At 43.5% G+C, this 27,347-nt stretch overlaps 1 protein-coding gene across 1 annotated transcript in view; it reads right to left on the bottom strand.

Annotated features, from left to right (window-relative positions):
• FBLN5 (fibulin 5) overlaps positions 1-26,673 on the bottom strand; it is a 98,525-nt gene extending 71,852 nt beyond the window's left edge. The window contains exons 1-4 of the mRNA XM_030213829.1: positions 26,425-26,673; positions 20,113-20,167; positions 18,152-18,200; positions 14,652-14,894 (exon numbers count right to left, since the gene is read on the bottom strand). Coding sequence (XP_030069689.1) covers positions 14,652-14,894; positions 18,152-18,200; positions 20,113-20,167; positions 26,425-26,438 — 361 coding nt within the window. The 5' untranslated portion in view covers positions 26,439-26,673. The remainder of the gene's footprint in view (positions 1-14,651; positions 14,895-18,151; positions 18,201-20,112; positions 20,168-26,424) is intronic.
• Between the last annotated feature and the right edge of the window lie 674 nt (positions 26,674-27,347).

The raw sequence follows: 27,347 nt of genomic DNA, 5'->3' as shown, positions 1-27,347 counted from the left end.
TCGCTGCAGCTCCCTCTGCCCCGGCCGGAACAGGAAGTAACCTGTTCCGGAGCAGAGGGAGCTGCAGCGAAGTTAGCGAAGTTAGCGAACTCAGCTGACAGGTGCCCACCGTGGCACCCCCCAGCGGCGTGCACCCAGGGTGGACCGCCCCCACCGCCCCCCCCCCCTTGGTATGCCACTGCCCCTGCCTACATGGAAGACTTGATTGATCTGCCATCCAGAAATGCTTCCTTGACCGCTTGATCTTACCTCAACTTACGCTTTCCAAGCTATAAATCTGTTCGATATAAATTGCTCCTTTCCTCATCCTTCACCTATGTCAGTCCTAAGTTTTGGAACAGTCTACCAAAGTCCTTAAAGGAGATATACGAACATCAAATTTTCAAAAAATCCTTTAAAACATTCTTGTTTGAGAAGACATATCCCAACTACATCACTCAGCCCACACCTTCTTCCTCTTGACTGAACCTGTTTCAAACAGTTATTTCCCTTCATGATATGTAACTTTTGTAATTTTGTAAGCCGCATTGTGCCCGCTTTTGTGGGAAAATGCGGGGTATAAATGTACTAAAATAAATAAAGAGAAGCAAGATTTATGAAATGTTCCAATCATGACTGCAAGGATATTGCTCACTGTCCATGCTCAAAGCTGCTGTCATTGGAAAACTCCAACCCCATCTGTTGAAATCAGGCTGTCGACTGTGGTGTGCATCCAGTTTCATTGAACTCCCTGCCTGACGGGCTTAGTTGCTTCAGCCAGTTCAGAGCGTTGTTGCTTGCCTAGTGGAAGAACTGTGGAGCCCCATTGTGCCAGACTTTAAAACACTGGGTAAAGCACAGCAAAATGCATTTTGTATTTGATCAACTCCTTTCACTGTGCAGTGACTTGAGCAGAGTAATTCTGCAGCAATCAAATTCTTCTTTTGTTGGTAGTGCAAATCGCCCTGCATGTGGCAAGCCCGGAAAAGGGCCACTTTATGTACACGATTCAGCAGCCGGGCTATGACCACTCTAAGCTGTTTTGCCATGGCCCACACTGTCCCAGCCTATGTGTTCTCTCCACTCTCAGCCTTCCCCATTAGGGCCCGCTCTGCAAAGCCATAGGCAGCCATTCCTCCAGCTCCGCATCTGTGGGAGTCTCTGGCAGCTCAGTATGTCTGATGCTATTCTGGTGGGAGCAATTTCCAAAATCATCTAACTTAGTCTCATATGGCTCCAATTTTGTCTGCAACATCTGTATTTGGATTTAGACTTCCTCCAGCAACCCTTGGCTTCTACCACCTGCTGTTCCTATTCACTCCTATGGGGCATATAATACGTTAATCATTTGTTAGCATTTGGCTGGAAAGTCGGTCAAACTTTACTGTTCCACGCTTGCACTACCGCTTCTGTTCGCTGAGCTTTGTGCTGTGGTGGTGGAGGTAGTAATAAAAGGTTCTCTGAGGTTGCATCCCCCATCTTGGTCTACTTGACCATGCCTTTTCCCAATCAGACCTATCAGATCAATCAGTGATCCAGTGGCGTACCAAGGGGGGGGGGGGCGGTCCGCCCCAGGTGCACGCCGCTGGGGGGGTGCCACGTGCTGGTCAGCATCGTTCGTTTCCATGCTCCCTCTGCCCCGGAACAGGTTACTTCCTGTTCTGGGGCAGAGGGAGCATGGAAACGAACGGCGCTGACCGGCGCACGGCACCCCCCCCCAGCGGCATGCACCCGGGGGGGGAGGGGGTTTTTTCGCCAGGGTGGGGGGATTCCTTTCGCCGGGGGGGGGTCGTGCTACACGGGGGGGGGGGGGGCGCTGCACCCGGGGGGGCGGGGCGCATCAGCGATCTGCCCTGGGTGTCAGCGCCCCTAGGAACGCCACTGCAGTGACCATCTACCCTTCCGAAAATCACTAAAAACCCATCTGTTCAAGCAAACCTATCCTAATGACCCAAACTAATCCTATGAACCTTACTACCCAACACATATCCAGGAGACAACGACAATGACCTAGACTACTTCTCCCACCAACATTCCCTATGCTTATCCTGTAACCCATCCCCCTCCCGCCTCCTCCGCCCCTCTTCCATTGTTCACCTACCCTTGCTCATACCTCTCCTATTCCCTTCACCCCCGTCCTTCTCTACCTACCTATCTCTTTTGTTATTCTGCTATACTTGACTTTTTATTTTCTTTATCAATATTCTGTAATCCCTATTACTATGTAAGCCGCATTGAACCTGCTTTGAGTGGGAAAGCGCGGGGGTACAAATGTAATAATAATAATAATCTCTGTGCAGTGGTTTGGCAGACATTCCCTGGTATAACTAAGAAGAAATCTGTCCATCCACCATCTATCTGATCTTAATAATCCTCCAAAGCTGTTTTCTTGCTGGCCAACAGGGAGGTTGAGGGGAGATTGTCAGGGAGGCTGAGCAGCACCCTTACAGACAGCACCTAGGCCACTTGGAGGAGTGGCCTAGTGGTTAGGGTGGTGGACCTTGGTCCTGGGGAACTGAGGAACTGAGTTCAATTCCCACTTCAGGCACCGGCAGCTCCTTGTGACTCTGGACAAGTCACTTAACCCTCCATTGCCCCATGTAAGCCGCATTGAACCTGCCATGAGTGGGAAAGCGCAGGGTACAAATGTAACAAAAATAAAATAGATACTATTGGAGATTCTACATGGAATGTTGCTATTCCAGTAGCAACATTCCATGTAGAAGGCTGCGCAGGCTTCTGTTTCTGTGAGTCTGACGTCAGACTCACAGAAGCCTGCGTGGCCACATTGGTGATCTGCAAGGGCCAACTTCTACATGGAATGTTGCTAGTGGAATAGCAACATTCCATGTAGAATTTCAAATAGTAGCAACAGTGGAGGTTAGGGTGGTGGACTTTGGTCCTGAGGAACTGAGTTCGATTCCCACTTCAGGCACAGACAGCTCCTTGTGACTCTGGGCAAGTCACTTAACCCTCCATTGCCCCATGTAAGCCGTATCATGAGTGGGAAAGCGTGGGGGTACAAATGTAACAAAAATAAATAAAAGTAGCACTTTTTGCTGCCTTTCCGTGTGCAAATGGCACGTAATTTCAGGTGCGTATTTATAGAATTGCTCTTCATGACTTTTTTTTCCAGTTATGATACCGTATCACCATCTAGTAATCTTGTTACTTTTCTTTATATGTGGCCATATAAAGATTTTCATGTACACTAAGAAATTACAAAGCCCACTCTGGCTCATACGAAGCGTAAGTTTGACCTATGCTGCTTGCTGATTCTGGGTCCAGAGCTTCTGGCTTCGTGTGCACACAGGATTCTAAGAAATAAGAACATCTGGCTCTTTGTAGTCTGTGCCAAGTGATGTTCGCCAAGGCAGACAGATGTGCAAAGTGACCCCCCCCCCCCCTTCTCACGGCTATTACAATGCAGCATTTTAATGGAAAGTCATCTTAATGTTTGCTCAGGTGCATTGCTTAATCAGTAAACACAGCCTAGTATTTTCGGTGGGAAAAACACCAAGAGAAAAGTGGGACATTTGTACATAGGCAAACATTAAAATAGTATTCAAAATGAATTTACAAACAGACCATTCTAACGTATTACTAGATGTACACAATGCTGTAAAAACACATAGAAAAGAAAGAAAGTCACTGCCTAGTCAGGGCATAAAGACACATTTTTAAAAAAAATCAACAAGGTTTGCTTTTCAAACTTGTCATGGTGACTCCAGGGACAGCCACTGTAACAGTGTTTGTTCTCCATCCCTGTCCCCAGGCCTAGTGATTAGGAGTGGCCTAGTGGTTAGGGTGGTGGACTTTGGTCCTGAGGAACTGAGGAACTGAGTTCAATTCCCGCGTCAGGCACAGGCAGCTCCTTGTGACTCTGGGCAAGTCACTTAACCCTCCATTGCCCCATGTAAGCCGCATTGAGCCTGCCATGAGTGGGAAAGCACAGGGTACAAATGTAACAAAAATAAAATAGATACTATTGGAGATTCTACATGGAATGTTGCTACTATTGGAGATTCTAAATGGAATGTTGCTATTCCATTAGCAACAACATTCCATGTAGAAGGCTGCGCAGGCTTCTGTTTCTGTGAGTCTGACGTCCTGCACGTACGTGCAGGACGTCAGACTCACAGAAGCAGAAGCCTGCGCGGCCACATTGGTGAGCTGCAAGGGCCGACTTCTACATGGAATGTTGCCAGTGGAATAGCAATCTCAAATAGTAGCAACAGTGGAGGAGTGGCCTAGTGGTTAGGGTGGTGGACTTTGGTCCTGGGGAACTGAGGAACTGAGTTCGATTCCCGGCACAGGCAGCTCCTTGTGACTCTGGGCAAGTCACTTAACCCTCCATTGCCCCATGTAAGCCGCATTGAGCCTGCCATGAGTGGGAAAGCGCAGGGTACAAATGTGACAAAAATAGATACTATTGGAGATTCAACATGGAATGTTGCTACTATTGGAGATTCTACATGGAATGTTGCTACTATTGAGATTCTGTTGCTACCATTGGAGATTCTACATGGAATGTTAATGTTGCTATTCCACTAGCAACAGAAAACGAATCCACAATATCAATGTCTCTGGTAACATTCAATAACTTGTACACACAAACCAGGACTTATAGCCACCAACTTCAAGAGAGTGCTGTGAAACAGTTCACACCAGTATAATATTATAGAAATATTTTTTATGTGTATAGAGTACCCTCAGATATTCACCACTATAACTGCAGTCAATAATGCTGCTACAAAGTGGCATAGCATTTCTTTCATCAGGTAACTCTAACAGATTTTTTGGGGAGAGCAACATATGCTCATTTTATATGCTTCCCAAACACCTCAGTGCTATAAAATCACTTATTACTTTTAAAATTGTATATACTAGGTGAAAACTGTGCACTTATCTCTTAAGTTCTTGTCTTCCAGGCAGAACTATCTTGCCTTGCTGAAACATTCATCAGTTGCCTTCCCCTGGGCGGTCATACATGCAGGACGTCAGACTCACAGAAACAGAAGCCTGCGCGGCTGCAAGGGCAGGCTTCTACATGGAATGTTGCTAGTGGAGGAGTGGCCTAGTGGTTAGGGTGGTGGACTTTGGTCCTGAGGAACTGAGTTCAATTCCCACTTCAGGCACAGGCAGCTCCTTGTGACTCTGGGCAAGTCACTTAACCCTCCGTTGCCCCATGTAAGCCGCATTGAGCCTGCCATGAGTGGGAAAGCGTGGGATACAAATGTAACAAAAAAATCTCCATATGGAACTCCCAGGCCCCTTCAGCCACGGAAGAAAAGATTTGTGATCTGCAGCATCTCACTTTTACAATGATACAGCAAAATGGTAACAGACCTTCTTCAAAAGACAGCAACACATCCCCAGGAATTTGGCTCAATATTGTGAGGAGGAACATGTGTAAAAATTAACCTCAGCTGTTTAGGACGTCCCATTTATGTTAGGGCATATGTTTTGCATGCAGCACGGAGGTATGAGATAACTCAGGGCGAGTCAGTTCAGTTCTACGAGGTTGACGCTTCATGCAAACGAATGAGGAGGAGGTTTTGCACAGATTCCAGACAAGTGTCCAATTTTTTTCCCACTAAATTCTCATGGTTTCTCAAAGAAACAGCTGGCAGCCGTTCAGAATCCGACTGTCAGAATAGTGCACTATCATGCCAACCCCTGCTATTGCTACTGCTTATTTCTATAACGCTACTAGACATATGCAACACTGTGCACAAACGTGTCATATCTGATGCAAAATAAAAATGAAGATGTTATAATGCCTTTGTATCGCTCCATGGTGCGACCGCACCTCGAATATTGTGTTCAGTTCTGGTCACCGCATCTCAAAAAAGATATAGTGGAATTAGAAAAGGTGCAGAGAAGGGCGACGAAAATGATAAAGGGGATGGGACGACTTCCCTATGAGGAAAGGCTAAAGCGGCTAGGGCTCTTCAGCTTGGAGAAAAGGCGGCTGAGGGGAGATATGATAGAGGTCTATAAAATAATGAGTGGAGTTGAACGGGTGGATGTGAAGCATCTGTTTACGCTTTCCAAAAATACTAGGACTAGGAGGCATGCGATGAAGCTACAATGTTGTAAATTTAAAACGAATTGGAGAAAAGTTTTCTTCACTCAACGTGTAAACTCTGAAATTCGTTGCCAGAGAATGTGGTAAAAGTGGTTAGCTTAGCGGAGTTTTAAAAAGGTTTGGACGGCTTTCTAAAGTAAAAGTCCATAGACCGTTATTAAATGGACTTGGGGAAAATCCACTATTTCTGGGGTAAGCAGTATAAAATGTTTTGTACTTTTTTGGGATCTTGCCAGGTATTTGTGACCTGGATTGGCCACTGCTGGAAACAGGATGCTGGGCTTGATGGACCTTTGGTCTTTCCCAGTATGGCAATACTTATGTACTTATGTAACAGTAGGAGAACAATCTTTGGGAAACCATGACAGTTCACTGGAAAAAATTTGCTCCTAGGGAAACTATTGTCTTCTTAGCCAATAAAAAAAAAGAATTATGGTAACTTTTAGGGAAATTGTGGCAACACTTAGAGGAAGTAGCTTGGTCAGAAATGGAGTCACATGTTCATTTTTGAGCTAGAGCCTCTTTTCTTGGCATGGTATGGTTGCCTAATTAATCCAACCAAGTTCATTAGCTAACTTGAATATTTCTGCATATTTAACTAGGAGATGAATTAAATGGAACCACATATTTGTAAAAGGAAAGTTGCTACACAGAAAATGAATAAACACATTTTTTTTTTTAATTGAAGTGAAGTAAGCTACATTTTTTTTTCATATTATGGCCAATCCAAACTAGTGCAAAATACACAGGCAGGATTCCAGAGCTTGGCGTGGTGCCTATGAAATCCTGCACCAGGCTGTTTTGGATGACCATAAAAGGTGTAAAGAAATAGCACATTCATTCATTTTATTTACTTTCTATACCGCCTTTACTGACTGTCAGACCAAGGCAATGTACAATTTAAAATTACAATAAGAATAGAGAATAGAAAGGAGCCACAAATATCAGACAGGATAAATAAAACAAACATACGAAAGAGAAAATCAAATAGCAAGAAAAAGAACAGAAGAAAACAAAGAAAGCGATGGCAAAGCTCCCTGAGGATCGAGGAACATCAATTCTCAGTCTGGGGAGAAAGCACAATTGAAAACCCAAGTTTTAAGGTTGATGCTGACCCTCGCCCCCCTCCCATCCTGATAGTCAGCCGGCAGCAGGTCAGCAAACCGTCGCCAACTATATTATCCCCGGTAGTCTGTTGACCATAAGCAGGCACCAGCACTGAAAATATGGGGCTAATTTCACTGGGGTTGGCTGCTGGAGCTTATACAGGTCCTGGCTGATGTGCAGTGCTGGGGCCTCGGGCCGCCGAGAGACTGGGCTGGGCCTGGGGCAATGCCGCCCCCGGCAGGGCCGTGCCAACGCGGTAAGCGAGGTAAGCGTGGCAGGGGGGCGCCGTCCTCTGGGGGCGCCCTGCCGTGCCATGTTTGCCTCGCTCTCCCGCTCCCATGTCCCAACTGCCCGCCCTCTTCTCCCCCCAACAAAATCTCTTTTAAATTTACCTCCGTCTGGCTGGCAGGGCACTGACGCTGCGCCGTTCGCTGCCCTGCCAGCCGGACGGAGGTAAATTTAAAAGAGATTTTGTTGGGGGGAGAAGAGGGCGGGCAGTTGGGACATGGGAGCGGGAGGGCAGGGGAGAGAGGTCAGCGATCATCTTCACGGGGGGGGGGGGGCGCGCTCCAACCGCTTGTCTGCGGGGGGGGGGGGGGCAGCACCCGATCCCCTGCGGGGGGGGCGGCACCCAATCCCTTGCAGGGGGGCGCCACAGACCCTTGGCACGGCCCTGGCCCCCGGGGTGCTGCCCCTGCCACCCTCACCGCCCCACCCCCTGAGGTCGCTGCCACCGCTTCCCCCTCCACCCCCCCCACCAAGGTTGCTGCCGCCGCTCCCCCCCTCTGTCTGCCACCGGGCCGGGCCCCCTGCATTGAAATTGAAACTCACCTCCGTGAAAGCAGAGCTGCAGGCAGCAGAACTCCTCCCTTCGGCCTTCCTTCCCTCCTTGTGTCCCGCCCTCATGGAAGTTACGTCAGACGAGGGCGGGACACAGGGAGGGAAGGAGGCCTGAAGGGAGGCATTCTGCTTCCTGCAGCGCTGCTTTCATGGAGGTGAGACTGTGATTTCAATGTAGGGGGCAGACGGTCGATGACGGAGGGCGGGTGGGACTGCGGCGCCGGGCCCCCCTTGGAGGCCCAGGCCCGTGGAATTTTGTCCCCCCCTGCCCCCCCCCCTCTTGGCAGCTATGGGCCTGCGTGACTAAGTGAGTGAAGTTAGGACAGCTTTAGAGCTATCCTAAATTCACCCGCTTGGCTATGTGTGTCCTGGCACTGAATATTGCTACATAACCCCCAGCTTCTCCCTAGCACCGCCCCCTGTACAACCCCCCGACTGTCCAATTTTTCTGGAGCATGTCAGAGGCAATATTCAGCGGCATTGCCCATTTTAGTTAAGGGTTAGGTAGTGGTAAGCGATTTAAGTGGGTAGAAAAGGCTGCTGTCTGCTTAAATCTCTCTGAGTATCACCCGTGACTATTTAGGTAAAGTGTAGGGACAAACCATGATTTCACAAGAGGTTTCCATGTTATGCTACGATCACCTTATCTAGCTCTGCATTTTGTGCAGGTTACCCCCCCCCCCCCCCCACCCCATTCCTTTTTTTTTTTCTTTTTTTTTTTTTAAAGCACAACTACTTCATATCCAAAACTGCCCTGATCAGACCATTACTGCTTTGGGACATGCAACAGACAAAATTAACACGGCCTTTCCAGAGCTGAATTATTATTTTAGCCAGAGCTCAGCCAATTCCCATAGAGATTCAGGGACAATGTGCAGGTAGGAAAAAGAAACAACTTTTCGTAGGCTCTAGAGCTTAAAACTGGAGGAATAGCCTTAGGGGTTAGTGCAGCAGATTTTGATCCTGGGGAACTGGGCTCAATTCCCACTGCAGCTCCTTGTGACCCAGGGCAAGTCATTTAACCCTCCATTGTCCCAGGTACAAATAAGTACCTGTATATACTATGTAAACAGCTTTGAATGTAGTTGCAAAAACCACAGAAAGGCGGTATATTAAGTCCTATTAACAAGATTCCATGCACAATCTCAAAGAGTAGCAACATTCCATTTAGAACCCCAAAGAATAGCAAGATTCCAGAATCCCAAAGAGATTCTACATGGAATGTTGCTAGTGAAGGAGTGGCCTAGTGGTTAGTGCAGCGGACTTTGATCCTGGGGAACTGGGCTCAATTCCCACTGTAGCTCCTTGTGACCCAGGGCAAGTCATTTAACCCTCCATTGTCCCAGGTACAAATAAATACCTGTATATAATATTTAAACTGCTTTGAATGTAGTTGCAAAAACCATAGAACAGGGATCTGCTATTGTCAGGAGCCTGTCAAAAAGAAAAAGAGGAAGATCTGTGTACAATGGTTATGAAGTTTACCACCGCGAGTCCAAAGATCGCAAAAATCATAAGAAAACGTTGGGAGATAGTTCAGATACACCCCACTTTCAAGAACAGCAATCTTCGGATCGCATATGCTAGAGGAAAACATTTAAAAGAGGAACTTAGCTCTGCAACGTTTCTGATTAAGAGACCAGCATGCAGGAAAATGACCGGCCATTACAAACGCAGCACATGCCAAATATGTAAAATAACCATTGAGACTAAAAAATTCAGAGATGAACTAAACGACAAAGAATATCAGCTCAAGAATTTTACCAACTGCTTCACAGATCACGTAGTATATGCCATCAAATGCCCATGCAAAAAATTATATGTTGGCATGACCACAAGAGCATTTAAGATCAGGATGATGGAACACGGGTCAAACATCGCGAGAGGCAACACAAAAGAACCTCTGGTTGAACATTGTATCGACAACAAACATAAATTCGAAGACTTGAGATGTTGCATCCTTGACAGAGTACACGGAGATATAAGAGGGGGAAATAGAAAACTAATGTTGCAAAGAAGGGAAACAAAATGGACATATATGTTAAGATCACTAGAACCATTGGGGCTAAACAATAAAATTGAATGGCATATGTTTTATTAAATCGCATGCTCACCACCATCAACACGCCCCTATGACGTATTTCCTTTAGAATCAACTGTTCATTATCAAGCTATTTATAGAACTGATCTGGCGTGTGACACGCCAGCGCCATTTTCTTTTGTGGAATGAAGACTGAAAGTTAGTATGACAGAGATTTAAAGCCCAACCGCATGCATGAATTGTATGCAAAAATTAAATGAATCTTTTCTTTTTTTTCAGAAAACTGAACCAATATCTGCAACACAAGTCCCTGATGAAGCCACGCAAAGGTGAAACGGTGGCGCCGTTGGACTTAAGTTAATTGTTGCTCTTTACATTGGTGCTTTTCTCTGAGAACATATAATTCAGATTCAAGTTATTTAAAGCTGACCAGAAGTCACAGTGTTAAGCACTTCAGATAATTAAACATAAAAGAAGTTATTGTGCATCCCGATGATAGAGACTTATCAGCGGTTTATTTATCCGTTGTCAACCTAAGACCTTGAGTCTGAGAGGTTTCTGAGGGATTGCCTTCTTCGAAAAAAAATATATAGGAGCGTTTTTTTTCTAGTGTTTTATTTGGATTTGTATAGATTTACCGCACTCAAGCACTAGTTTTGCTGTATTATATTGTTTGTGGGATCTCCCCCATTCCCTGGGTTCGGCAGTTTTATTAAAAATGTCCCTGGTAGTATATTCAATCATTGCCTACAAGAGTAAGAAGTAAAATCCTTAATGAACTGACCGTTAGTTCCATCCTTTGACATTGTTCATAGGAGGGAGGAAAGAAGGAGGAGTACAAGGGTATTAGGGTGGGGATGGGCTATGGGAGAGTGGGTGAAGTTGGGAGAGGTGTTTATACATATTTTTGATGTTATATCTATAGAGCGAATGGAGTAGTTGGTGTGCATCTCTTTACTTGAAATATCTGTCTGTGAAAGAGCCGTCTCTCTCCCCGTCTCCTTCCTCCACTAAGAAAACGATTTATACTGTTTGTGGTAGATGGTTTGCTGTCATCAAGCCACCCACCTATTTAGGGCAAACCGTATGGAATTCATGGGAAGAAATGTTTCTGATTTTTCCCAGGGTTCACCCATCCATCACATAGAGAGTCTGTTCTGTGTATGCTGGTGTTGGCATATTTTTACCATTACATAGCCCAGCTCTACTGCTCCATCATTGCTTGTCACAGTGAGTTGCCAAACTATTTAACTGTACGACTTTCCAACTGTAAAGGTTAAATAGACTTCAACATTTTTCTGGCAGCATATTAAACATTCCAAAGGAGTGACAGCTACAACCTTAAACAGCAGTGATACAACAGCATTCAACTTTCAAGAAGGCTGGGGTGACCTGCCTGGAGGGACCATGGCTGACACCTATACATCGGATCATGGGAAGACTAGATCTCTCATAACCACAACACTCAGTATCCTTTGGTGACTATGCGGATTATTGCAAAACTTGATAAAGGGAATGGAACGACTTCCCTATGAGGAAAAGCTGAGAAGGTTAGGGCTCTTCAGCCTGGAGAAAAGGCGGCTGAGGGGTGATATGATAGAAGTCTACAAGATAATGAGCGGAGTAGAGCGGACAGATGTGAAGCGTTTGTTTACACTTTCAAACAACAACAAAACCAGAGGGCACAAGATGACGCTAGAATATGGTAGATTTAAAAGAAATAGGAGAAAGTTTTTCTTTACTCAGTGTGTAGTTGGACTCTGGAACTCGTTGCCGGAGAATGTAGTGACAGCAGCTGGCCTTACGGAATTTAAAGGGGGTTTGGATAGATTCCTGAGGGAAAAGTCCATTGAACATTATTAATTTTTTTTTTTTGGGGGGGGGGGGGGGGGTTGCTGGGTTCTTAGAGTCTGGATTGGCCGCTGTTGGAGACAGGATGCTGGGCTTGATGGACCCTTGGTCTTTTCCCAGTATGGCGGTACTTATGTACTTATGTACTAACAGAGAATGAGACTGGGGCATTAGTAATAAGCAATGGCTTTGCAAGAAGTAAAGTGGAAGATGGTAAAACTGAAGCAGCCTTTTAGTGGAGGTGGCAGAGGCTATAACAGTACCAGATTTTGGGGTAGATTTAGATGACATTCGTAGCAAAAGATTAAGAGATCAAGTATGTCAATACTTATGTACTTATGTTGTGGAAGGGGGAACTTACATATTCACCTACACGACGAAGACTAATCTCAGCTGGGCAAAGTAGATCGGCCATTTTGGTCTTCATCTGCCATTTTAGGAAGCTATTTTGTGCTGAATTATTAATTACACTTGATGAAGGAATGTCACACATTCTGGAACTGAGAAAATGGCTGAAGCTGTGTGAACTTGGCTCTATGCCACTTTGGTAAGATCATCCCCAATTACAAAGTGTACACATAATAACCAATAGCAATTTCAAAAGAATAAGCCAAGCTTTTCTATAAACAAAAGGGCCCAAGCATTTGTCTTTCACAGGCCAGTTTCACACAACACCCCACGAGCACTGGGCAGAGCCTTGGTTAAGAACCTATGATGTAGTAATCTGGACATTTCTGGGTATGTCAATGGACCCCACAACAGATAAGCACCCAACCCACAAAGACGAGCTTCAACCACACAGTTCCTTTGCATTTCTGCTCCCCTAATGCATCACCCTATATTTCATCAATTAAGCTTATCTGCCTTTTGATACTTGGCGCACTGTTTGCAGCAAACCCTATGAATGCTATTATCTCTGATCATAAGGGCGGTAAAGCCCCGCGCTGTTCCAACAGTATTTTTAGAGTGCTGTTTGGAACAGCGCAGGGTTTTCGATCATCTGGACATAAGTCCTTTTCCAAGGGTTCTGGCCAGACCTGAGAGATCTTGATTGTAAAATGGGTCTTGAGAAGAACCTGTCAAAAAGGGTGTGAATGATAGGTTTCAGAGAATCAGAGGAGAGAAACTACACCTGGCCTAAAATATAAATCAATTTACGCCTCAAACTTCACTTACATTGGCACTCAACTGTGGAATGCCTTACTCAAATCAGTAAAATCTACCCAGAACTACCTAAATTTTAGGAAATCATTGAAATAAGTATTGTTTAAGAAGGCTTATTCCCCAGGTTCAACATAATCAGAATATCCCTTGCTATTATATGATCCAATGGACACTAATTACACCTTATTATCTTCTTTATTTATTACTGATTGTTAATTCTATCTTACTTCAATACCTATTGCTGTTCAATTGTTATTCCTATCTTGCTTTCAACTTGCAAAAATTGTACTTCTTGCATTGTAACTTTACTACAGTATTATTGTAAGCCACTTTGAGCCTGCAATCAGTGGGAAAATGTGGAATACAAATGTGAAAAATAAATAAATACTACTACTACTATTTAGCATTTCTATAGCGCTACAAAGCATACTGAGTGCTGCACAAACATAGAAGAAAGACAGTCCCTGCTCAAAGAGCTATGTAATAAAAGTGAGCCAAGTATAGGACAATCAAGCCATTGTGACATCACTGATGAGGTTGGCTCTTATTGGTGGCCTGAGGCATTATGACATCACAATATTAGCTCTGGTTACAAGAGACTACTACTACTACTATTTATCACTTCTATAGCGCTACAAGGCGTACGCAGCGCTGCACAAACATAGAAGAAAGACAGTCCCTGCTCAAAGAGCTTACAATCTAGTAGACAAAAAATAAAGCAAACAAATCAATTAATGTGTAGAGGAAAGAGGAGAGGAGAGTAGGTGGAGGCGAGTGGATACAAGTGGTTGTTTGTGCAGCGCTGCGTATGCCTTGTAGCGCTATAGAAATGCTAAATAGTAGTAGTAGTAGTAGTAGTAGTGGTTACGAGTCAAAAGCAATGTTAAAGAGGTGGGCTTTCAATCTAGATTTAAAGGTGGCCAAGGATGGGGCAAGACGTAGGGGCTCAGGAAGTCTATTCCAGGCATAGGGCGCAGCAAGACAGAAGGAGCGAAGTCTGGAGTTGGCAGTAGCGGAGAAGGGAACAGATAAGAAGGATTTATCCAGGGAACGGAGTGCACGGGAAGGGGTGTAGGGAAGGACGAGTGTGGCGAGATACCGGGGAGCAGCAGAGTGAGTACATTTATAGGTTAGTAGAAGAAGTTTGAACAGGATGCGAAAACAGATAGGGAGCCAGTGAAGTGACTTGAGGAGAGGGGTAGTATATTGAAATATTGAAAATGCCCCTCCATGTGTATTAGTGATTTAGTAAGGAAGCCCAAAGGAAAAGAACAGAGTCCCTCTCTCAAAAAAAAAAAAAAAAATTTCTTCAACTATGGTGAATTTTTAAAGACTTTCAGGAATAAAAAGGCCAGAAGGAAAAGATACTAGAGAACAGAACCAAAGGACGGCAGGCACAATTATTTATACACAATGAAGTTGATGTACAGGTAAACCAAGCACAGAAAGAACTGCAGTGTGTGCAAGTATTCAGCCCACAGGATAATATTAAAGAAGGGAAATTGTGACATGATTATTATACTTAACTATTCTTCACCAGAACAACATAAACAAAGGTCATTGCGAGCAGTGACTTACCGACACATTGGTTGTTTCCATCCATTTGATATCCAAAACGACAGAGCAGAGGCCTGGGGGCAGAAGGGTAGTTTGGAGCAGGAACAGGTGCAGGAGGCGGTGCATTGGGATTTATATAAGGATTCACATAGGGAGATCGATACACTGGATTGGTTCTGGGAATGCACAAATATCCACCGTTTTGATTTACACACAGCATTTCTCCTCTGCAGGCATCGGGGATAGTCCGACATTCATCGACATCTACGTAAACCACAGCAAAGGAAGGGGAGAAACAGGTTACCGGCAGTACAGGTTGCTTTGGAAAGTAGAAGTACCTGTTAGAAGCAGAACAACTTTCAATGTTTTACTATCTACCTTGTTAATAAACTTGTAGTAGAGTTCAACTCCCCCGCAGCCCAGAAGGCTGAAAAGCCTTCTCTGAAACTATGGACCACTTTCTCAGGGCCAACAGAAGGTATAAGAGCAGCCACTTGACCAAAAGCAAAATGTGCTACCTCCACAGTGCATCCTATTCCAATCTTCCAGAGGAATGAGAGTTCTGGGACTTTTTTATTTGTCATTTTCTTGCTTTTGGTCCAACATGGTCTGATCTGGGACTAGTATCCTGTACCCATGAGCCTTAATTTGCAAACTGTCTGAGGTTTTATACCCAACCAACAGAGAGAGAGTTTTTGGCCAGGAAGCACAAACCATGGCTCCCTCCTTGCTAATGTGTATCTTAAATCTGGCCACTAGCTGTCGCCACAGAATGATGGCCGAGACTCTCACAGCACCCCAGCTCACATAGTGGACAGAAAAGGTGACCCACAAATTGAACCCAAGTCCTTCATGTGAGTGATGCACAGCACTTGGCACTGAACCATGGGGCCAGTCTAATTTGAACCCATATCTCCAGTATTTATTGTTTATCATTTGTTCATTTGATATACCGCCTCTTTCGAGCACGAATTGAGGCGGTTTATATACAATTGTACAGGTACATACACTGTCCCTAATAGGGTCACAATCTAAGTAGTATATTGTATTTAAGTGGTCATAGTAACTTCTAGATCACTGCAGCCTGACCACATTTTTATGTTTATTTTCACTATCCTGCTTGCTGGCAGAAGTACTGACTGACTATCTGTGGCAGGTATTCAAGAAAAAAACAGAGATCAAGAATTTTAACAGAATCACAAAATTCAGCATTCAGCAAACACACAGATTTCATTTTGAAATCTCTATATTGTATTTTGCTCTGGTGTATGGTTTATTCATGTTTTTATCCCACTACATGAGTTTCATCCTAGCTTATTATTATATATATATGTTTATTGCTTTATTATTTCTTTAATATACATAATTGTGTGCTATTTGCCCATTGGATACACAAAACAACATTCTGTTCCATTTGTGCGTCCACTTGAGCAATCTCAGTCATTCCCTTTGGTACAACAAACATCTCAAGTGTTGGGGATTCTTTTTGATTCTACTTTTGTCATTTGAGCCTCAAATCAATAATTTAATGAAGAAAGTGTTTTGTAAGTTGCAACAACTAAAGTTAATCCGGCCTTATTTTGATACCAAACATTTTGCACTTTTGGTCCAGTCTTAATATATTATCACAGCCTTATTATTGCAACTCGAAGTAGGATGGCCTTCCTAAAAAAAAAAAAACAGCTGGATAGATTGCAACTATTGCAGAATACAGCTGCTAAAATGATTTTCCGATGTAGTAAATATGTTGCTGGTAGATCTGCATTGGCTGCCGGTAAATGCCAGGATTATTTATAAGGTTTCCTGTTTTGATTTTAAATCACTTCATGGTTTAGCTTCAGTTATTTTTTTTTAGATGATGTACTCTGTCGGTCCTCATCACAGTTAACTTCAAAATTAAAGAATAACAACATTCTTCTTTAGCCTCTGATCTATCATCTTGTGTCTAAAAGAAATTATGAAAAATCTTATTTTTTTCAGGCTGCTTTTTATTGGAAATCTCTTCCAATTTGATTTAAGAGTTGAAAATTCTTATATTCTATTTCATAAGAGTCTTAACACTGTATTGTTTAATGAATATTTACTTCCAATCTATGATCTGTTTTTATGTATTTTTATTTCATTATGGATTCCTGTTTTGTTTTTTTTAGCAAACTGCTCTGGACCTTCTGTGGGAATGTAGCAGTCTCCAAGTGTTAGATTAGATTATCACAGGCAAAGAAATAACCTGCTTTCCCCAGTCTTTTCAGTAGTAACACAATTATTTAAGTCAAAGCTCGACAAATCCCAGACATCGGATTGGCTCAGTGCCTAGAAATTGCACCCTGGTGCTCGAGATCTCTTGCCCCCAAATTTTTATTACTTATTTTTGTGTTGCCTTAGAAAACATTTCCTACCTGCCTGCAGCGATTCAGACCACTGTTGTAAGCTTGAGCCACATGGTTCAGGAAGCTCGTGTACTCTCATAATTTCAAGCCTCGTAGGACTTGAAACCTCGAGAGTACCCAAACGTCCTGCACCATGAGATCTGAACGCTATGGATAAGTAAGAAAGTAGCAAGCTGCCCAATGGCAAGATATGAGAGAGAGAGAGATTACATTAAAGCTAGAAGGAGGATGAGTTATGAGAGAGACTGTATGAAGCTTGGAGGAGGGGATGAGTTATGAGAGAGATTGCATGACGGCTGGAGGGAGGTTTGGATGGTTTCCTAAAAGAAAAGTCCATAGACCATTATTAAAATGGACTTGGGGAAACTCCACTGCTTATTTCTAGGATTAGTAGCATAAAATGTATTGTACTTTTTGGGGATCTTGCCAGGTACTTGTGACCTGGATTGGCCACTGTTAGAAACAGGATGCTGGGCTTGATGGACCTTCGGTCTGTCCCAGTATGGCAATACTTATGTACTTATGAGGGGTGAGTTATGAGAGAGAGAGACTGCATGAAGGCTTGAGGGGGGGGGGGGGGTAATATGACAGACAGAGACCAAGACTGGGTGAAAGCTGGGGAGGGAGGATATGAGAGAGAGGGAGGCGAGGGCTCATGCCATGATGATATGTGAAACAGACGCCATTACCTCTTTGCTTCACCTATCAAGTGAGTCATGTCACACTGCTGGCAACATGCTTCCACAACAGAAACTTCTGGTTTTTGGCTGTGCTGTGCTGTGGTACCTTAAAGGACTCTAAAGGAGGTGCTGCTGATCATAGAGGGGATTCCATCCTTCCCCTCCCCCAATATATACACTTCACTGTGAACAACTTTGGGTATGGGATGGAGGGCAAACGAAAGAGGTCAGCTCCTAAGTTTTGGGGCTGGCTCCTTGATTCAGTGTACATTTGTCCAGGCCTGATTTAACTCTTGCACTGCAAGGAACCCTGAAGCCCAAAACGATCCTTTACAAAAGTATTTCTGGCACTGCTTTTCATAGGGAGTCCATGAATGTGTGAGCTTGAAGTGGCAGGTCCCAAACCATGCTGGCAGAGCTGAATATTAAAAAGCACATTTCAGTGGAGTCCTACCTATGCACTGTCCAGTTGAACGATCCATTTGAAAACCATTTGTGCATTGCTGTGGAGGGGAAAAGAAAACAAAAATATAAATGTAGTGCCTGCAAGTGAGCTACGGAGCCCTGTTCACACAGGAGGTCATTCTAGTGATCCAGAATAACTCTACCTGGAAGGTAGCTGCTCCTGAATGTAAGAGTTACAGGTTCTAAGGCTAGCTTGCCCACCAAGGGGGGAAAAAAAGCTGCTCTTGGCTTTATGTGCTGGTAAAAGCCAGGTTGACTCATCCAATCCTTCCACTGAATAACCAAGAGCTCAGCAGGTTTTTACAAGCACAGGAATAGAGGTTTAATAAAGCTGATTTTTAATTTTTCTTCTCAAAATGTGAGCGACTTTCTGGCCTTAGCTAAATAAATACTCAGTTAAATTATTGTCTAGTGCACTCACTATTATTATTAGAGGTTACTTTTAATTGAATTGTGAAAAGGTTCGCCCAGTGCTTTTACCTGATTTTTACCATTCTAGACATTGCATCATAAAGCAAGAGCAGCCAATCAGAGTACACCATTTCACCCATCGATATTCCAGGCCAAATGACAATGTCATAGTTATGGTCTCAAGATCTCCCATACAGAATGGCAGAGAATTTGATTCATTCTTTAGCCTCCATTCTATGCATAGCGTGTGCCCCCTTCACTTATGCAATGGCTAGGCCTACAATTTCCAAATTTTTGGGAGATACAGGAGCATAAAGGAAGACTGAACTTTTACAGTTTGTGAGGCTGTAGACTGATTAGAGATATAGATATGACACCTTCAGCTGTGTAGATGGGCCATATCAGAGCACTACGGAAAGAATACTTTAGAGCAGTGTTGTTCAAGCTCGGTTCTCATGGGCCGCAATCCAGTCGGGTTTTCAGGATTACCCCAATGAATATGAATGAGATCGATTTGCATGCACTACCTCCATTGTATGAAAATAGATCTCATGCATATTCATTGGGGAAATCCTGAAAACCCAAACATGGTAGGGCCAAGGGTGGACACCCCTACTTTAGAGGGTGAGAGAGAGACAATTTGTGATGGAGGAGTGGCCTAGTGGTTAGGGTGGTGGACTTTGGTCCTGAGGAACTGAGTTCAATTCCCACCTCAGGCACAGGCCGCTCCTTGTAACTCTGGGCAAGTCACTTAACCCTCCATTGCCCCATGTAAGCTGCATTGAGCCTGCCATGAGTGGGAAAGTGCAGGGTACAAATGTAACAAAAATAAAATAGATACTATTGGAGATTCTACATGGAATGTTGCTACTATTGGAGATTCTACATGGAATGTTGCTATTCCACTAGCAACATTCCATGCAGAAGCCTGCGCGGCCACATTGGTGATCGATCTGCAAGGGCCAACTTCTACATGGAATGCTGCTAGTGGAATAGCAACATTCCATGTAGAATCTCAAATAGTAGCAACAGTGGAGGAGTGGCCTAGTGGTTAGGGTGGTGGACTTTGGTCCTGAGGAACTGAGTTCAATTCCCACTTCAGGCACAGGCAGCTCCTTGTGACTCTGGGCAAGTCACTTAACCCTCCATTGCCCCATGTAAGCCACATTGAGCCTGCCATGAGTGGGAAAGCGCAGGGTACAAATGTAACAAAAAAAAAAATTTTTTTGAGATCATGGCAAACATTCAGGTGAGATACAGCCAAAACTATTTATAATGGGTCACCTTCTACTTGTAATTTTATGACAGTGCTCTCAGCATTTCAGAGCATGGGGGGGGAGGGGAGGTAACAAAATAGAAAATTTACAGCTGTTCACCCCATTCTGTACTTTGAATTGTGAGCAATTGCACAGCTCCTGAAAATAAAACTGAGCTCCACCTGGCCTTTCTGCTGAAACTTTCACTTCCTTGATCATGCATCGCTGCCATTCAGATCAAACTTATAGCACAGAAATGTTGTAGTGCTACACTGCCTCTCACCTGTGCGTCTCCGGGGTCCGTAAGGCAAATGACCAGCATGGCAAGAATAAGCGTTCTGTAACCGAGAGCAAAACCATGAGTCAGTCTTTCAGTCAATAGCCAGAACTTCATTAAATGTGAACCTTTACCACTTAGAGGGGAAAGTTACCTACATAGGCTAATGTTAAGATGTGTTATATTTTAGCGTTATCCCCCATTATTAGTAACTCAGGAGCTCATTTTCAAAAGAGAAAAACAACCAAAAAATGGCATAAATCTGCATTTGGACGTTTTTCTCACAAAAATGACCAAATTGGTATTTTCAAAATCAATTTTTAGACGTTTTTCTATGAAGTCCATCAGAAGTGCATTCAAATTGCAAGGGGGTTTGTCAGGGGTGGGATCTGGGCGTTTCTAGCACTTGGATATTTTACAGCCATAATGGAACAAAACAAAACCATCCAGGTCTAAAACTAAGACGTTTTCAGCTAAACCTGTTTTTTTTTTTAACAAATAAGGCACAGAAGGGTACCCTAAATGACCAGATGACCACTGGAAGGAATCATGAGTGACCTCCCCTTACTCCCCCAGTGATCACTAAGCCCCTCCCAGCCCCAACAAAATGTGATTAAAAACATTACTTGCCAGCCTTTATGCCAGCCTCAGATATTAGACTCAGGTCCATTAGAACAACATACAGGTCCCTGGAGTAGTCTAGTGGTGGGTGCAGTGCACTGCAGACAGGTGAACCCAGGCTCCTACCTCCCCCTACCTGTTACACTTGTGCAAGAAACTGCAAGCCCTCCAAAACTCACCAGAAACCCACTGTACCCACATATAGGTGCCCCCTTCACCCATAAGGGCTATGGTAGTGGTGTACAGTTGGGGGTAGTGGGTTTTGGGGGGGGCTCAGCAGACAAGGTAAGGGAGCAATGGTCAGATGTGTACCTGGGAGCATTTTATGAAGTCCACTGCAGTGCCCCCTTTAGGTGCCCTATTGCTTTCCTGGGATGTCTGGGGGACCAGTCTACTAAAAATGCTGGCTCCTCCTACATCCCAATGGCTTGATTTTGTGTGATTTGCACTTGGACTTTTTTTTTTTTTTTTTTTAACGGACCAAAAACCAAAACGTCCAAATCACAAAACCTTGTTCAAAACAGTATTTTTGGGGGGAAAAAAAGATAGACTTTTTCTTTTTTGAAAATGACCTTCTTTCCTATTCAGATTTTAGACATTTTTTTGCAAACGTCCAGTCGGACTTAGACGTCATATCAAAAATACCCCTCCATGTCCCATTGCATAAAATGGGACCTGTGCTAAAATAGCACAAGTTAGTGGTAAAACAACACATCTTAACAGTACCCACATTGATAACTCCCCACCTTAGTGTGAAGACTATCACTCTGTGGTAACCAGAGCTGCTATTGTGATGTCATAATGCCTCACTCCACTAGAGCTGCTATTGTGATGTCATAATGCCTCATTCCACCAATACCTAAATCTCATCAGTGATGTCACAATGGCTTGATTGTCCTATACTTGTCTATTGCATATAAAAGTGATTTCTATTTCTAGACATTTCTTTTTTCTTTAATTAAGGGAGTGTGCTACCATTAAGACGTGTTATTTTAGCGTTAACCCCCATTATTAATAACTAAGTCTCATCGTATAAAATGGGACCTGTGCTAAAATAGCATGAGTTACTGGTAAAACAACATTTATTAAAAGTAGCCTACATTGATGAGTTCACACTAAGGGGGGGAAGTAATTACATTAGTTAATATAACAATAACCAGTTGATAATCTTGTCTCTTTTCTGTATTGCGAATCTATCAATATGTACGCTATTTGCAGTTTATTTGCTAATCTGTTACTCTCAGCCACTTCATCATACTGCTTCACTATTGATTCAAACTCTGTATTTTAATCTAAACTGTAAACCACATTTCTTTTTTCTTTAATTAAAGGGGGGGGGGGTGTTATCAATATGTGCTACGTAACTAATTGTTTATCTACTCTTGATTAGCGCTTGCCATGATGTAATATTGTAAGCCACATTGAGTCTGCAAATAGGTGGGAAAATGTGGGATACAAATGCAACAAATAAATAAATTCAGAAGTGCAATTTTACTCTTAATCCCATTTATTAGTAACTAGGTCTCATTGCATAAAATGGGACCTGTGCTAATATACCCTGTTTCCCCGAAAGTAAGACATCCCCCGAAAATAAGACCTAGTAGAGGTTTTCCTGAATTGGTAGATATAAGGCCTCCCCCGAAAGTAAGACCTAGCAAATTTTTTGTTTGAAAGCAGGGCCACCGAGAGCCGGACAAGGCCGCCCCCCCCCCCACCCGAGGTCGCCGGCCCCCCACCCTCCCTCCGTCGCTCCCGGAACTAACCTTAAACGCCTCCTTTCACCTTCGCAGCAAGCAGCAGCAGGGCAGACCTCTCCTTCCTTTCGTGCCCCGCCCTCACGGACATTACATCAGGCAAGGGCGGGGCACGGAAGAAAGGAGTGGCCTGCCCTGCTGCTGCTTGCTGCGAAGGTGAAAGGAGGCGTTTAAGGTTAGTTCCGGGAGCGACGGAGGGCGGGCTAACCCCGATCCAACCCCGATGTTTCCCCGAAAAATAAGACAGCCCCTGAAAATAAGACCTAGCGCATTTTGGGGGGCAAAAATTAATATAAGACAGTGTCTTATTTTCGGGGAAACACGGTAGTACGAGTTAAAATAATCTGTCTCAATGGTAGCCCACATTGATAACTATGGGCCCCTTGCAGGCTTACCGCTCGCTAAAAAGGAAGTACCGCCTGTGGTAGTTCCCACCCCCAACAAGCTGTCATATCCGACGCTACAAAAATATATTTATTTTTGTAGCACCAGCATGCACCCAGTGGTAATTGGGCAGTGCCGCACGCTGCCTGGTTACCGCTGGGTTAGCGTGGGAGCCTATACCGCCACCTCAATGGGTGGTGGTAAGGGCTCCTTCCCCAAATGGCCATTTCCTCAAAAAAATGAAGGACCTACCTTTTACCTGCTGCGGTAAAAGGGGGGCCTCAGCTTGCGTCAAAAACATGCACCGATGCCAGCACAGGCCCCCTTTTGCCGCAGCTTGGTAAAGGGGCCCCTATGCCTCTTAATGTGTGTTCTGTAGCACAAAACTCCAGGTATTCCACATGCATGATGTGATCCTGTAGCAACTCTCACAGAAGACAGGATTGTAACAATCAAGAAAACAACATCAGAAGTTTCAGAACTAATTGATTCTTGGGATATTTAATCGTGACCCACTTGAATCCCTAAACCGTATCACCAGATATGCAGAGAATCTATGCATTTCAGATCCAGATTAAAGTGCTACACGTACCTGGATGACAAAGGAATGTAACAAAATAAACATTTTTTATTCATGCAATATATTCTTGCCTCTGTATATACATATTTTCATATCTTTACAGGCTATCTCAGAATTTTCCTGCTTTCCCACACATTATGATAAGCTCACCATGAAATGTGGAATAGTGAAACATTTGCATATGCAATCGCTCTCTTTTTTTTCTTTTAGCTGTTACATAGTAACATAGCAGATGATGGCAGAGAAAGACCTGCACGGTCCATCCAGTCTGCCCAACAAGATAAACTCATATGTGCTACTTTATGTGCATACCTGACCTTGATTTGTGTCTGCCATTTTCAGGGCACAGACCGTAGATGTCTTCCCAGCACTAGCCCTGCCTCCCAACCACTAGTCCCGCCTCCCACCGCTGGCTCTGTCACCCAATCTCCACTAAGCTTCTGAGGATCCATTCCTTCTGAACAGGATTCCTTTATGTTTATCCCACGCATTTTTAAAATTCAGTTACCATTTTTATCTCCACCACCTCCCGTGGGAGGGCATTCCAAGTATCCACCACTCTCTCTGTGAAAAAATACTTCCTGACATTTTTCTTAGTCTGCCCCCCTTCAATCTCATTTCATGTCCTACCGCCTTCCCATCTACGGAAAAGGTTCATTTGTAGATTAATACCTTTCAAATATTTGAACGTCTGTATCATATCACCCCTGTTTCTCCTTTCCTCCAGGGTATACATGTTCAGGTGAGCAAGTCTCTCCTCATACGTCTTGTGACGCAAATCCCATACCATTGTTGTAGCTTTTCTTTGCACCGCTTCAATTCTTTTTATATCCTTAGCAAGATACGGCCTCCAAAACTGAACACAATACTTCAGATGGGGCCTCACCAACGACTTATACAGGGGCATTAAAACCTCTTTTCTTCTGCTGTTCACACCTCTCTCTATATAGCCTAGCAACCTTCTAGCTATGGCCACTACCTTGTCACACTGTTTTGTCGCCTTCAGATCCTCAGATACTCTCACCCCAAGATCCCTCTCTCCGTCCGTACATATCAGACTCTCACTGCCTAACACATACGTCTCCCTTGGATTTCTACTCCCTAAGTGCATCACTTTGCATTTCTTCGCATTGAATTTTAATTGCCAAACCTTAGACCATTCTTCTAGCTTCTGCAGATCCTTTTTCATGTTTTGCACTCCCTCCTGGGTGTCCACTCTGTTACAAATCTTAGTATCATCCGCAAATAGGCAAACTTTACCTTCTAACCCTTCAGCAATGTCACTCACAAATATATTGAACAGAATCGGCCCCAGCACCGATCCCTGAGGCACTCCACTACTCACCTTTCCCTCAGAACTTTGGGAATTTTGTTTTATAAATGTTTATTAAAGTAGAAATGTAACACAGGCCAACAGGTACACAGAATGGTCAGGATCTGAAGTCCCAATTCCAAAAACAGTATATAAACAAATAAGGGCCTTCTGGAAATAAACCATTGTCATGGGTCCCTTTTACTAAAGTTTAGTGTGAGCTAAATGCTAAGCAGCCCATAGGTATAACAGAACGTCAGAACTGTACGAGGATTAGTTAGCATTGAATTATTCTTATTTTGGTTACTTTATCACATTGTCATTATTGAACGCTTTTCACTACCCTTGATTTCAGCACCTGAAATGTATTGCTTACCGATTTTATTCTAATTTACTGTGTACTCTATATACTCTGATTGGAACATTCTTCTGTATTTCTTATTCCGGAAATGGCGATCGCCACTACGGTATTTGTGAGCCACATTGATGTGGGAAAATGTGGGATATAAATGCAGAAAGAAAATAAAAATGGGCTTCTTAGCATTTAGAATACAGTAATTCTGTTACTGCATGATAAGCTTTAGTAAAAGGGCCACCATATGTATTAACAAACTTTGGGAATTGAGGGTGTTGTAGCACATACAAAAACCAGCTGAAGAAAAGAGCCTAAAACACTCTTTTTTTTTTTTTCAGTGCAACACAGTTAACCAGCCCCTGTACTCCCTTCTGGAAACACACGTGCCAGACATCAGGTTGACACTGCCTCTTAATAAATCCTGCTCCCTCATCCCTTGAGAGAAGACCAAGGGGGTCTTTTACTAAAGGTTAGCTCGAGTTATCTGCTGCAAGTCTCATTATATTCCTATGGGCCCTGCTGCAGATAACGTGAGCTAATCTTTAGTAAAAGACCTCCCAAGTTTGCTCTCCAGCATGCACATGTTTTGGGGTTCGATATGTAACATCTATGCATGATAGATCCACAACATATGCTCCTCTGCTGTGGATTGTTTCACTTGGTTATTCATAAGCGGAATATTTATGATTTTTTTTTTTGCTTCCCAGTATCTTGGATCTGTTAATAAAGGGAAACAGTCCACTAAAATCAAACAGCAGCAGGCCTGTCGTTAATGTCTTTCCCAGCATTTAATGGCATTTTTTTCTATTTATTTAGGGTTATACTTTGCTGTATCATTGAATTGCTCAAGGTGAGTTAGAACAGATACACGCAATTTTCTGTAAGTTTTTAAACATGGAAGCCTGCCATGCTGTTCTGGTTCATATTTGACTGAAGTATGAAGCAGTTTGTTGTATGCATACAATCCGCTAAAATAAGGCTGCAAGGCTTCATTCCACTGAAATGTATAATGGGACACACAGGACAGCCAGCACTACGAGTTTATATCTGGCCTGTTCCCAGGTCTGCAGACAACAGATAAAACAGCAATTAAATTTCTGCAAAGGAATACCTGTTCAATGAGGCATGCCTGCAATCAGCTCTACTTAGACTGAATGAGACCAAACTTAATGTCACAAAATACAGCAACCACACAGCAAGAGATATAGAAGAGATTGTGAGTTAATGGGCAGACTCATTAAGCAGTAATCATACTGCAGGAATACTTTTTTCATGCGATGTCATAAAAACAGTATAGGATATTCATACTTACCTTAATTGTTGCATGCTCAGCTTGTATTGCTGCTTCAGTAAGAAAGATTTTTAAAACTGGTAGTGCTACAACTCAACTACATAACCCAATTTGTTGCAAGTTCTAGGGTCCTTCAAGTAATGCTTAAGTCCAGTCGTGAAACGCCAAGTGCCAGAGAAGAGGAGAAAGAGTCTGATCCGCCTCAGACGCTGGAGGGAGTACAGAGAAGGCACCTGGTTCTGTTTAGTCTTCTTCTGTAATTCAGCATTAAACCAATTGGAGGAGGAATGTTAAAAATGAACACTTCATTTTCTAAGTATGTTAAACAATGCAAATAGGGGCCTCAGTCAGGGGACAGCTGGTTTAGATTACAGAGCTCACCAACTGGCCAGACTCCTCACAACAACCTTGGGGAGTTTGCCAGGATATACAAGAAAAATAGAAAAAAACCCCACTTCAACCACAAAAAAAAAACAAAGCCTTTTCTGAAAAGGAGCCTATGAAGACACTCACAGGAAGGGAACGTTTGGGACAATTGTACAGTTTCTTTTTGTTTTCATTAAAACAAACAGGAGTGTGTGTTGTATTGAGGTGTGAGGACAGTGTGTTAGGTAGTCTAGAATCAGTCTTTCAGAGAGGATGGATATAAACAGCGTTTTGTTACATACCAAAGGTACACTAGATTACAAGTGATTTTGGCAGAGCCTGAGACAACATCAAAGTTTAAGAACATAAGAAAAGCCATGCTGAGTCAGACCTAGTCCATTGAGCCCAGCATCCAGTCTCCCACAGTGGCCACTCCAGGTCACAGATATCATGTAGATCTGAAACAAAAATACCATATTTTCACGCATATAACATGCATATATTGTGAGTCAATGTAAAAATAAGCTGGTGTAATGCACCCACACATATGGCATGTACTACACTAGTTTTTTGGGTTT

This window comes from Microcaecilia unicolor, chromosome 9 (assembly GCF_901765095.1).
Source record: "Microcaecilia unicolor chromosome 9, aMicUni1.1, whole genome shotgun sequence".
NCBI classification, from domain to species: Eukaryota; Metazoa; Chordata; class Amphibia; order Gymnophiona; family Siphonopidae; genus Microcaecilia; species Microcaecilia unicolor.
This window is presented reverse-complemented; position numbering and strand designations above follow the sequence as displayed.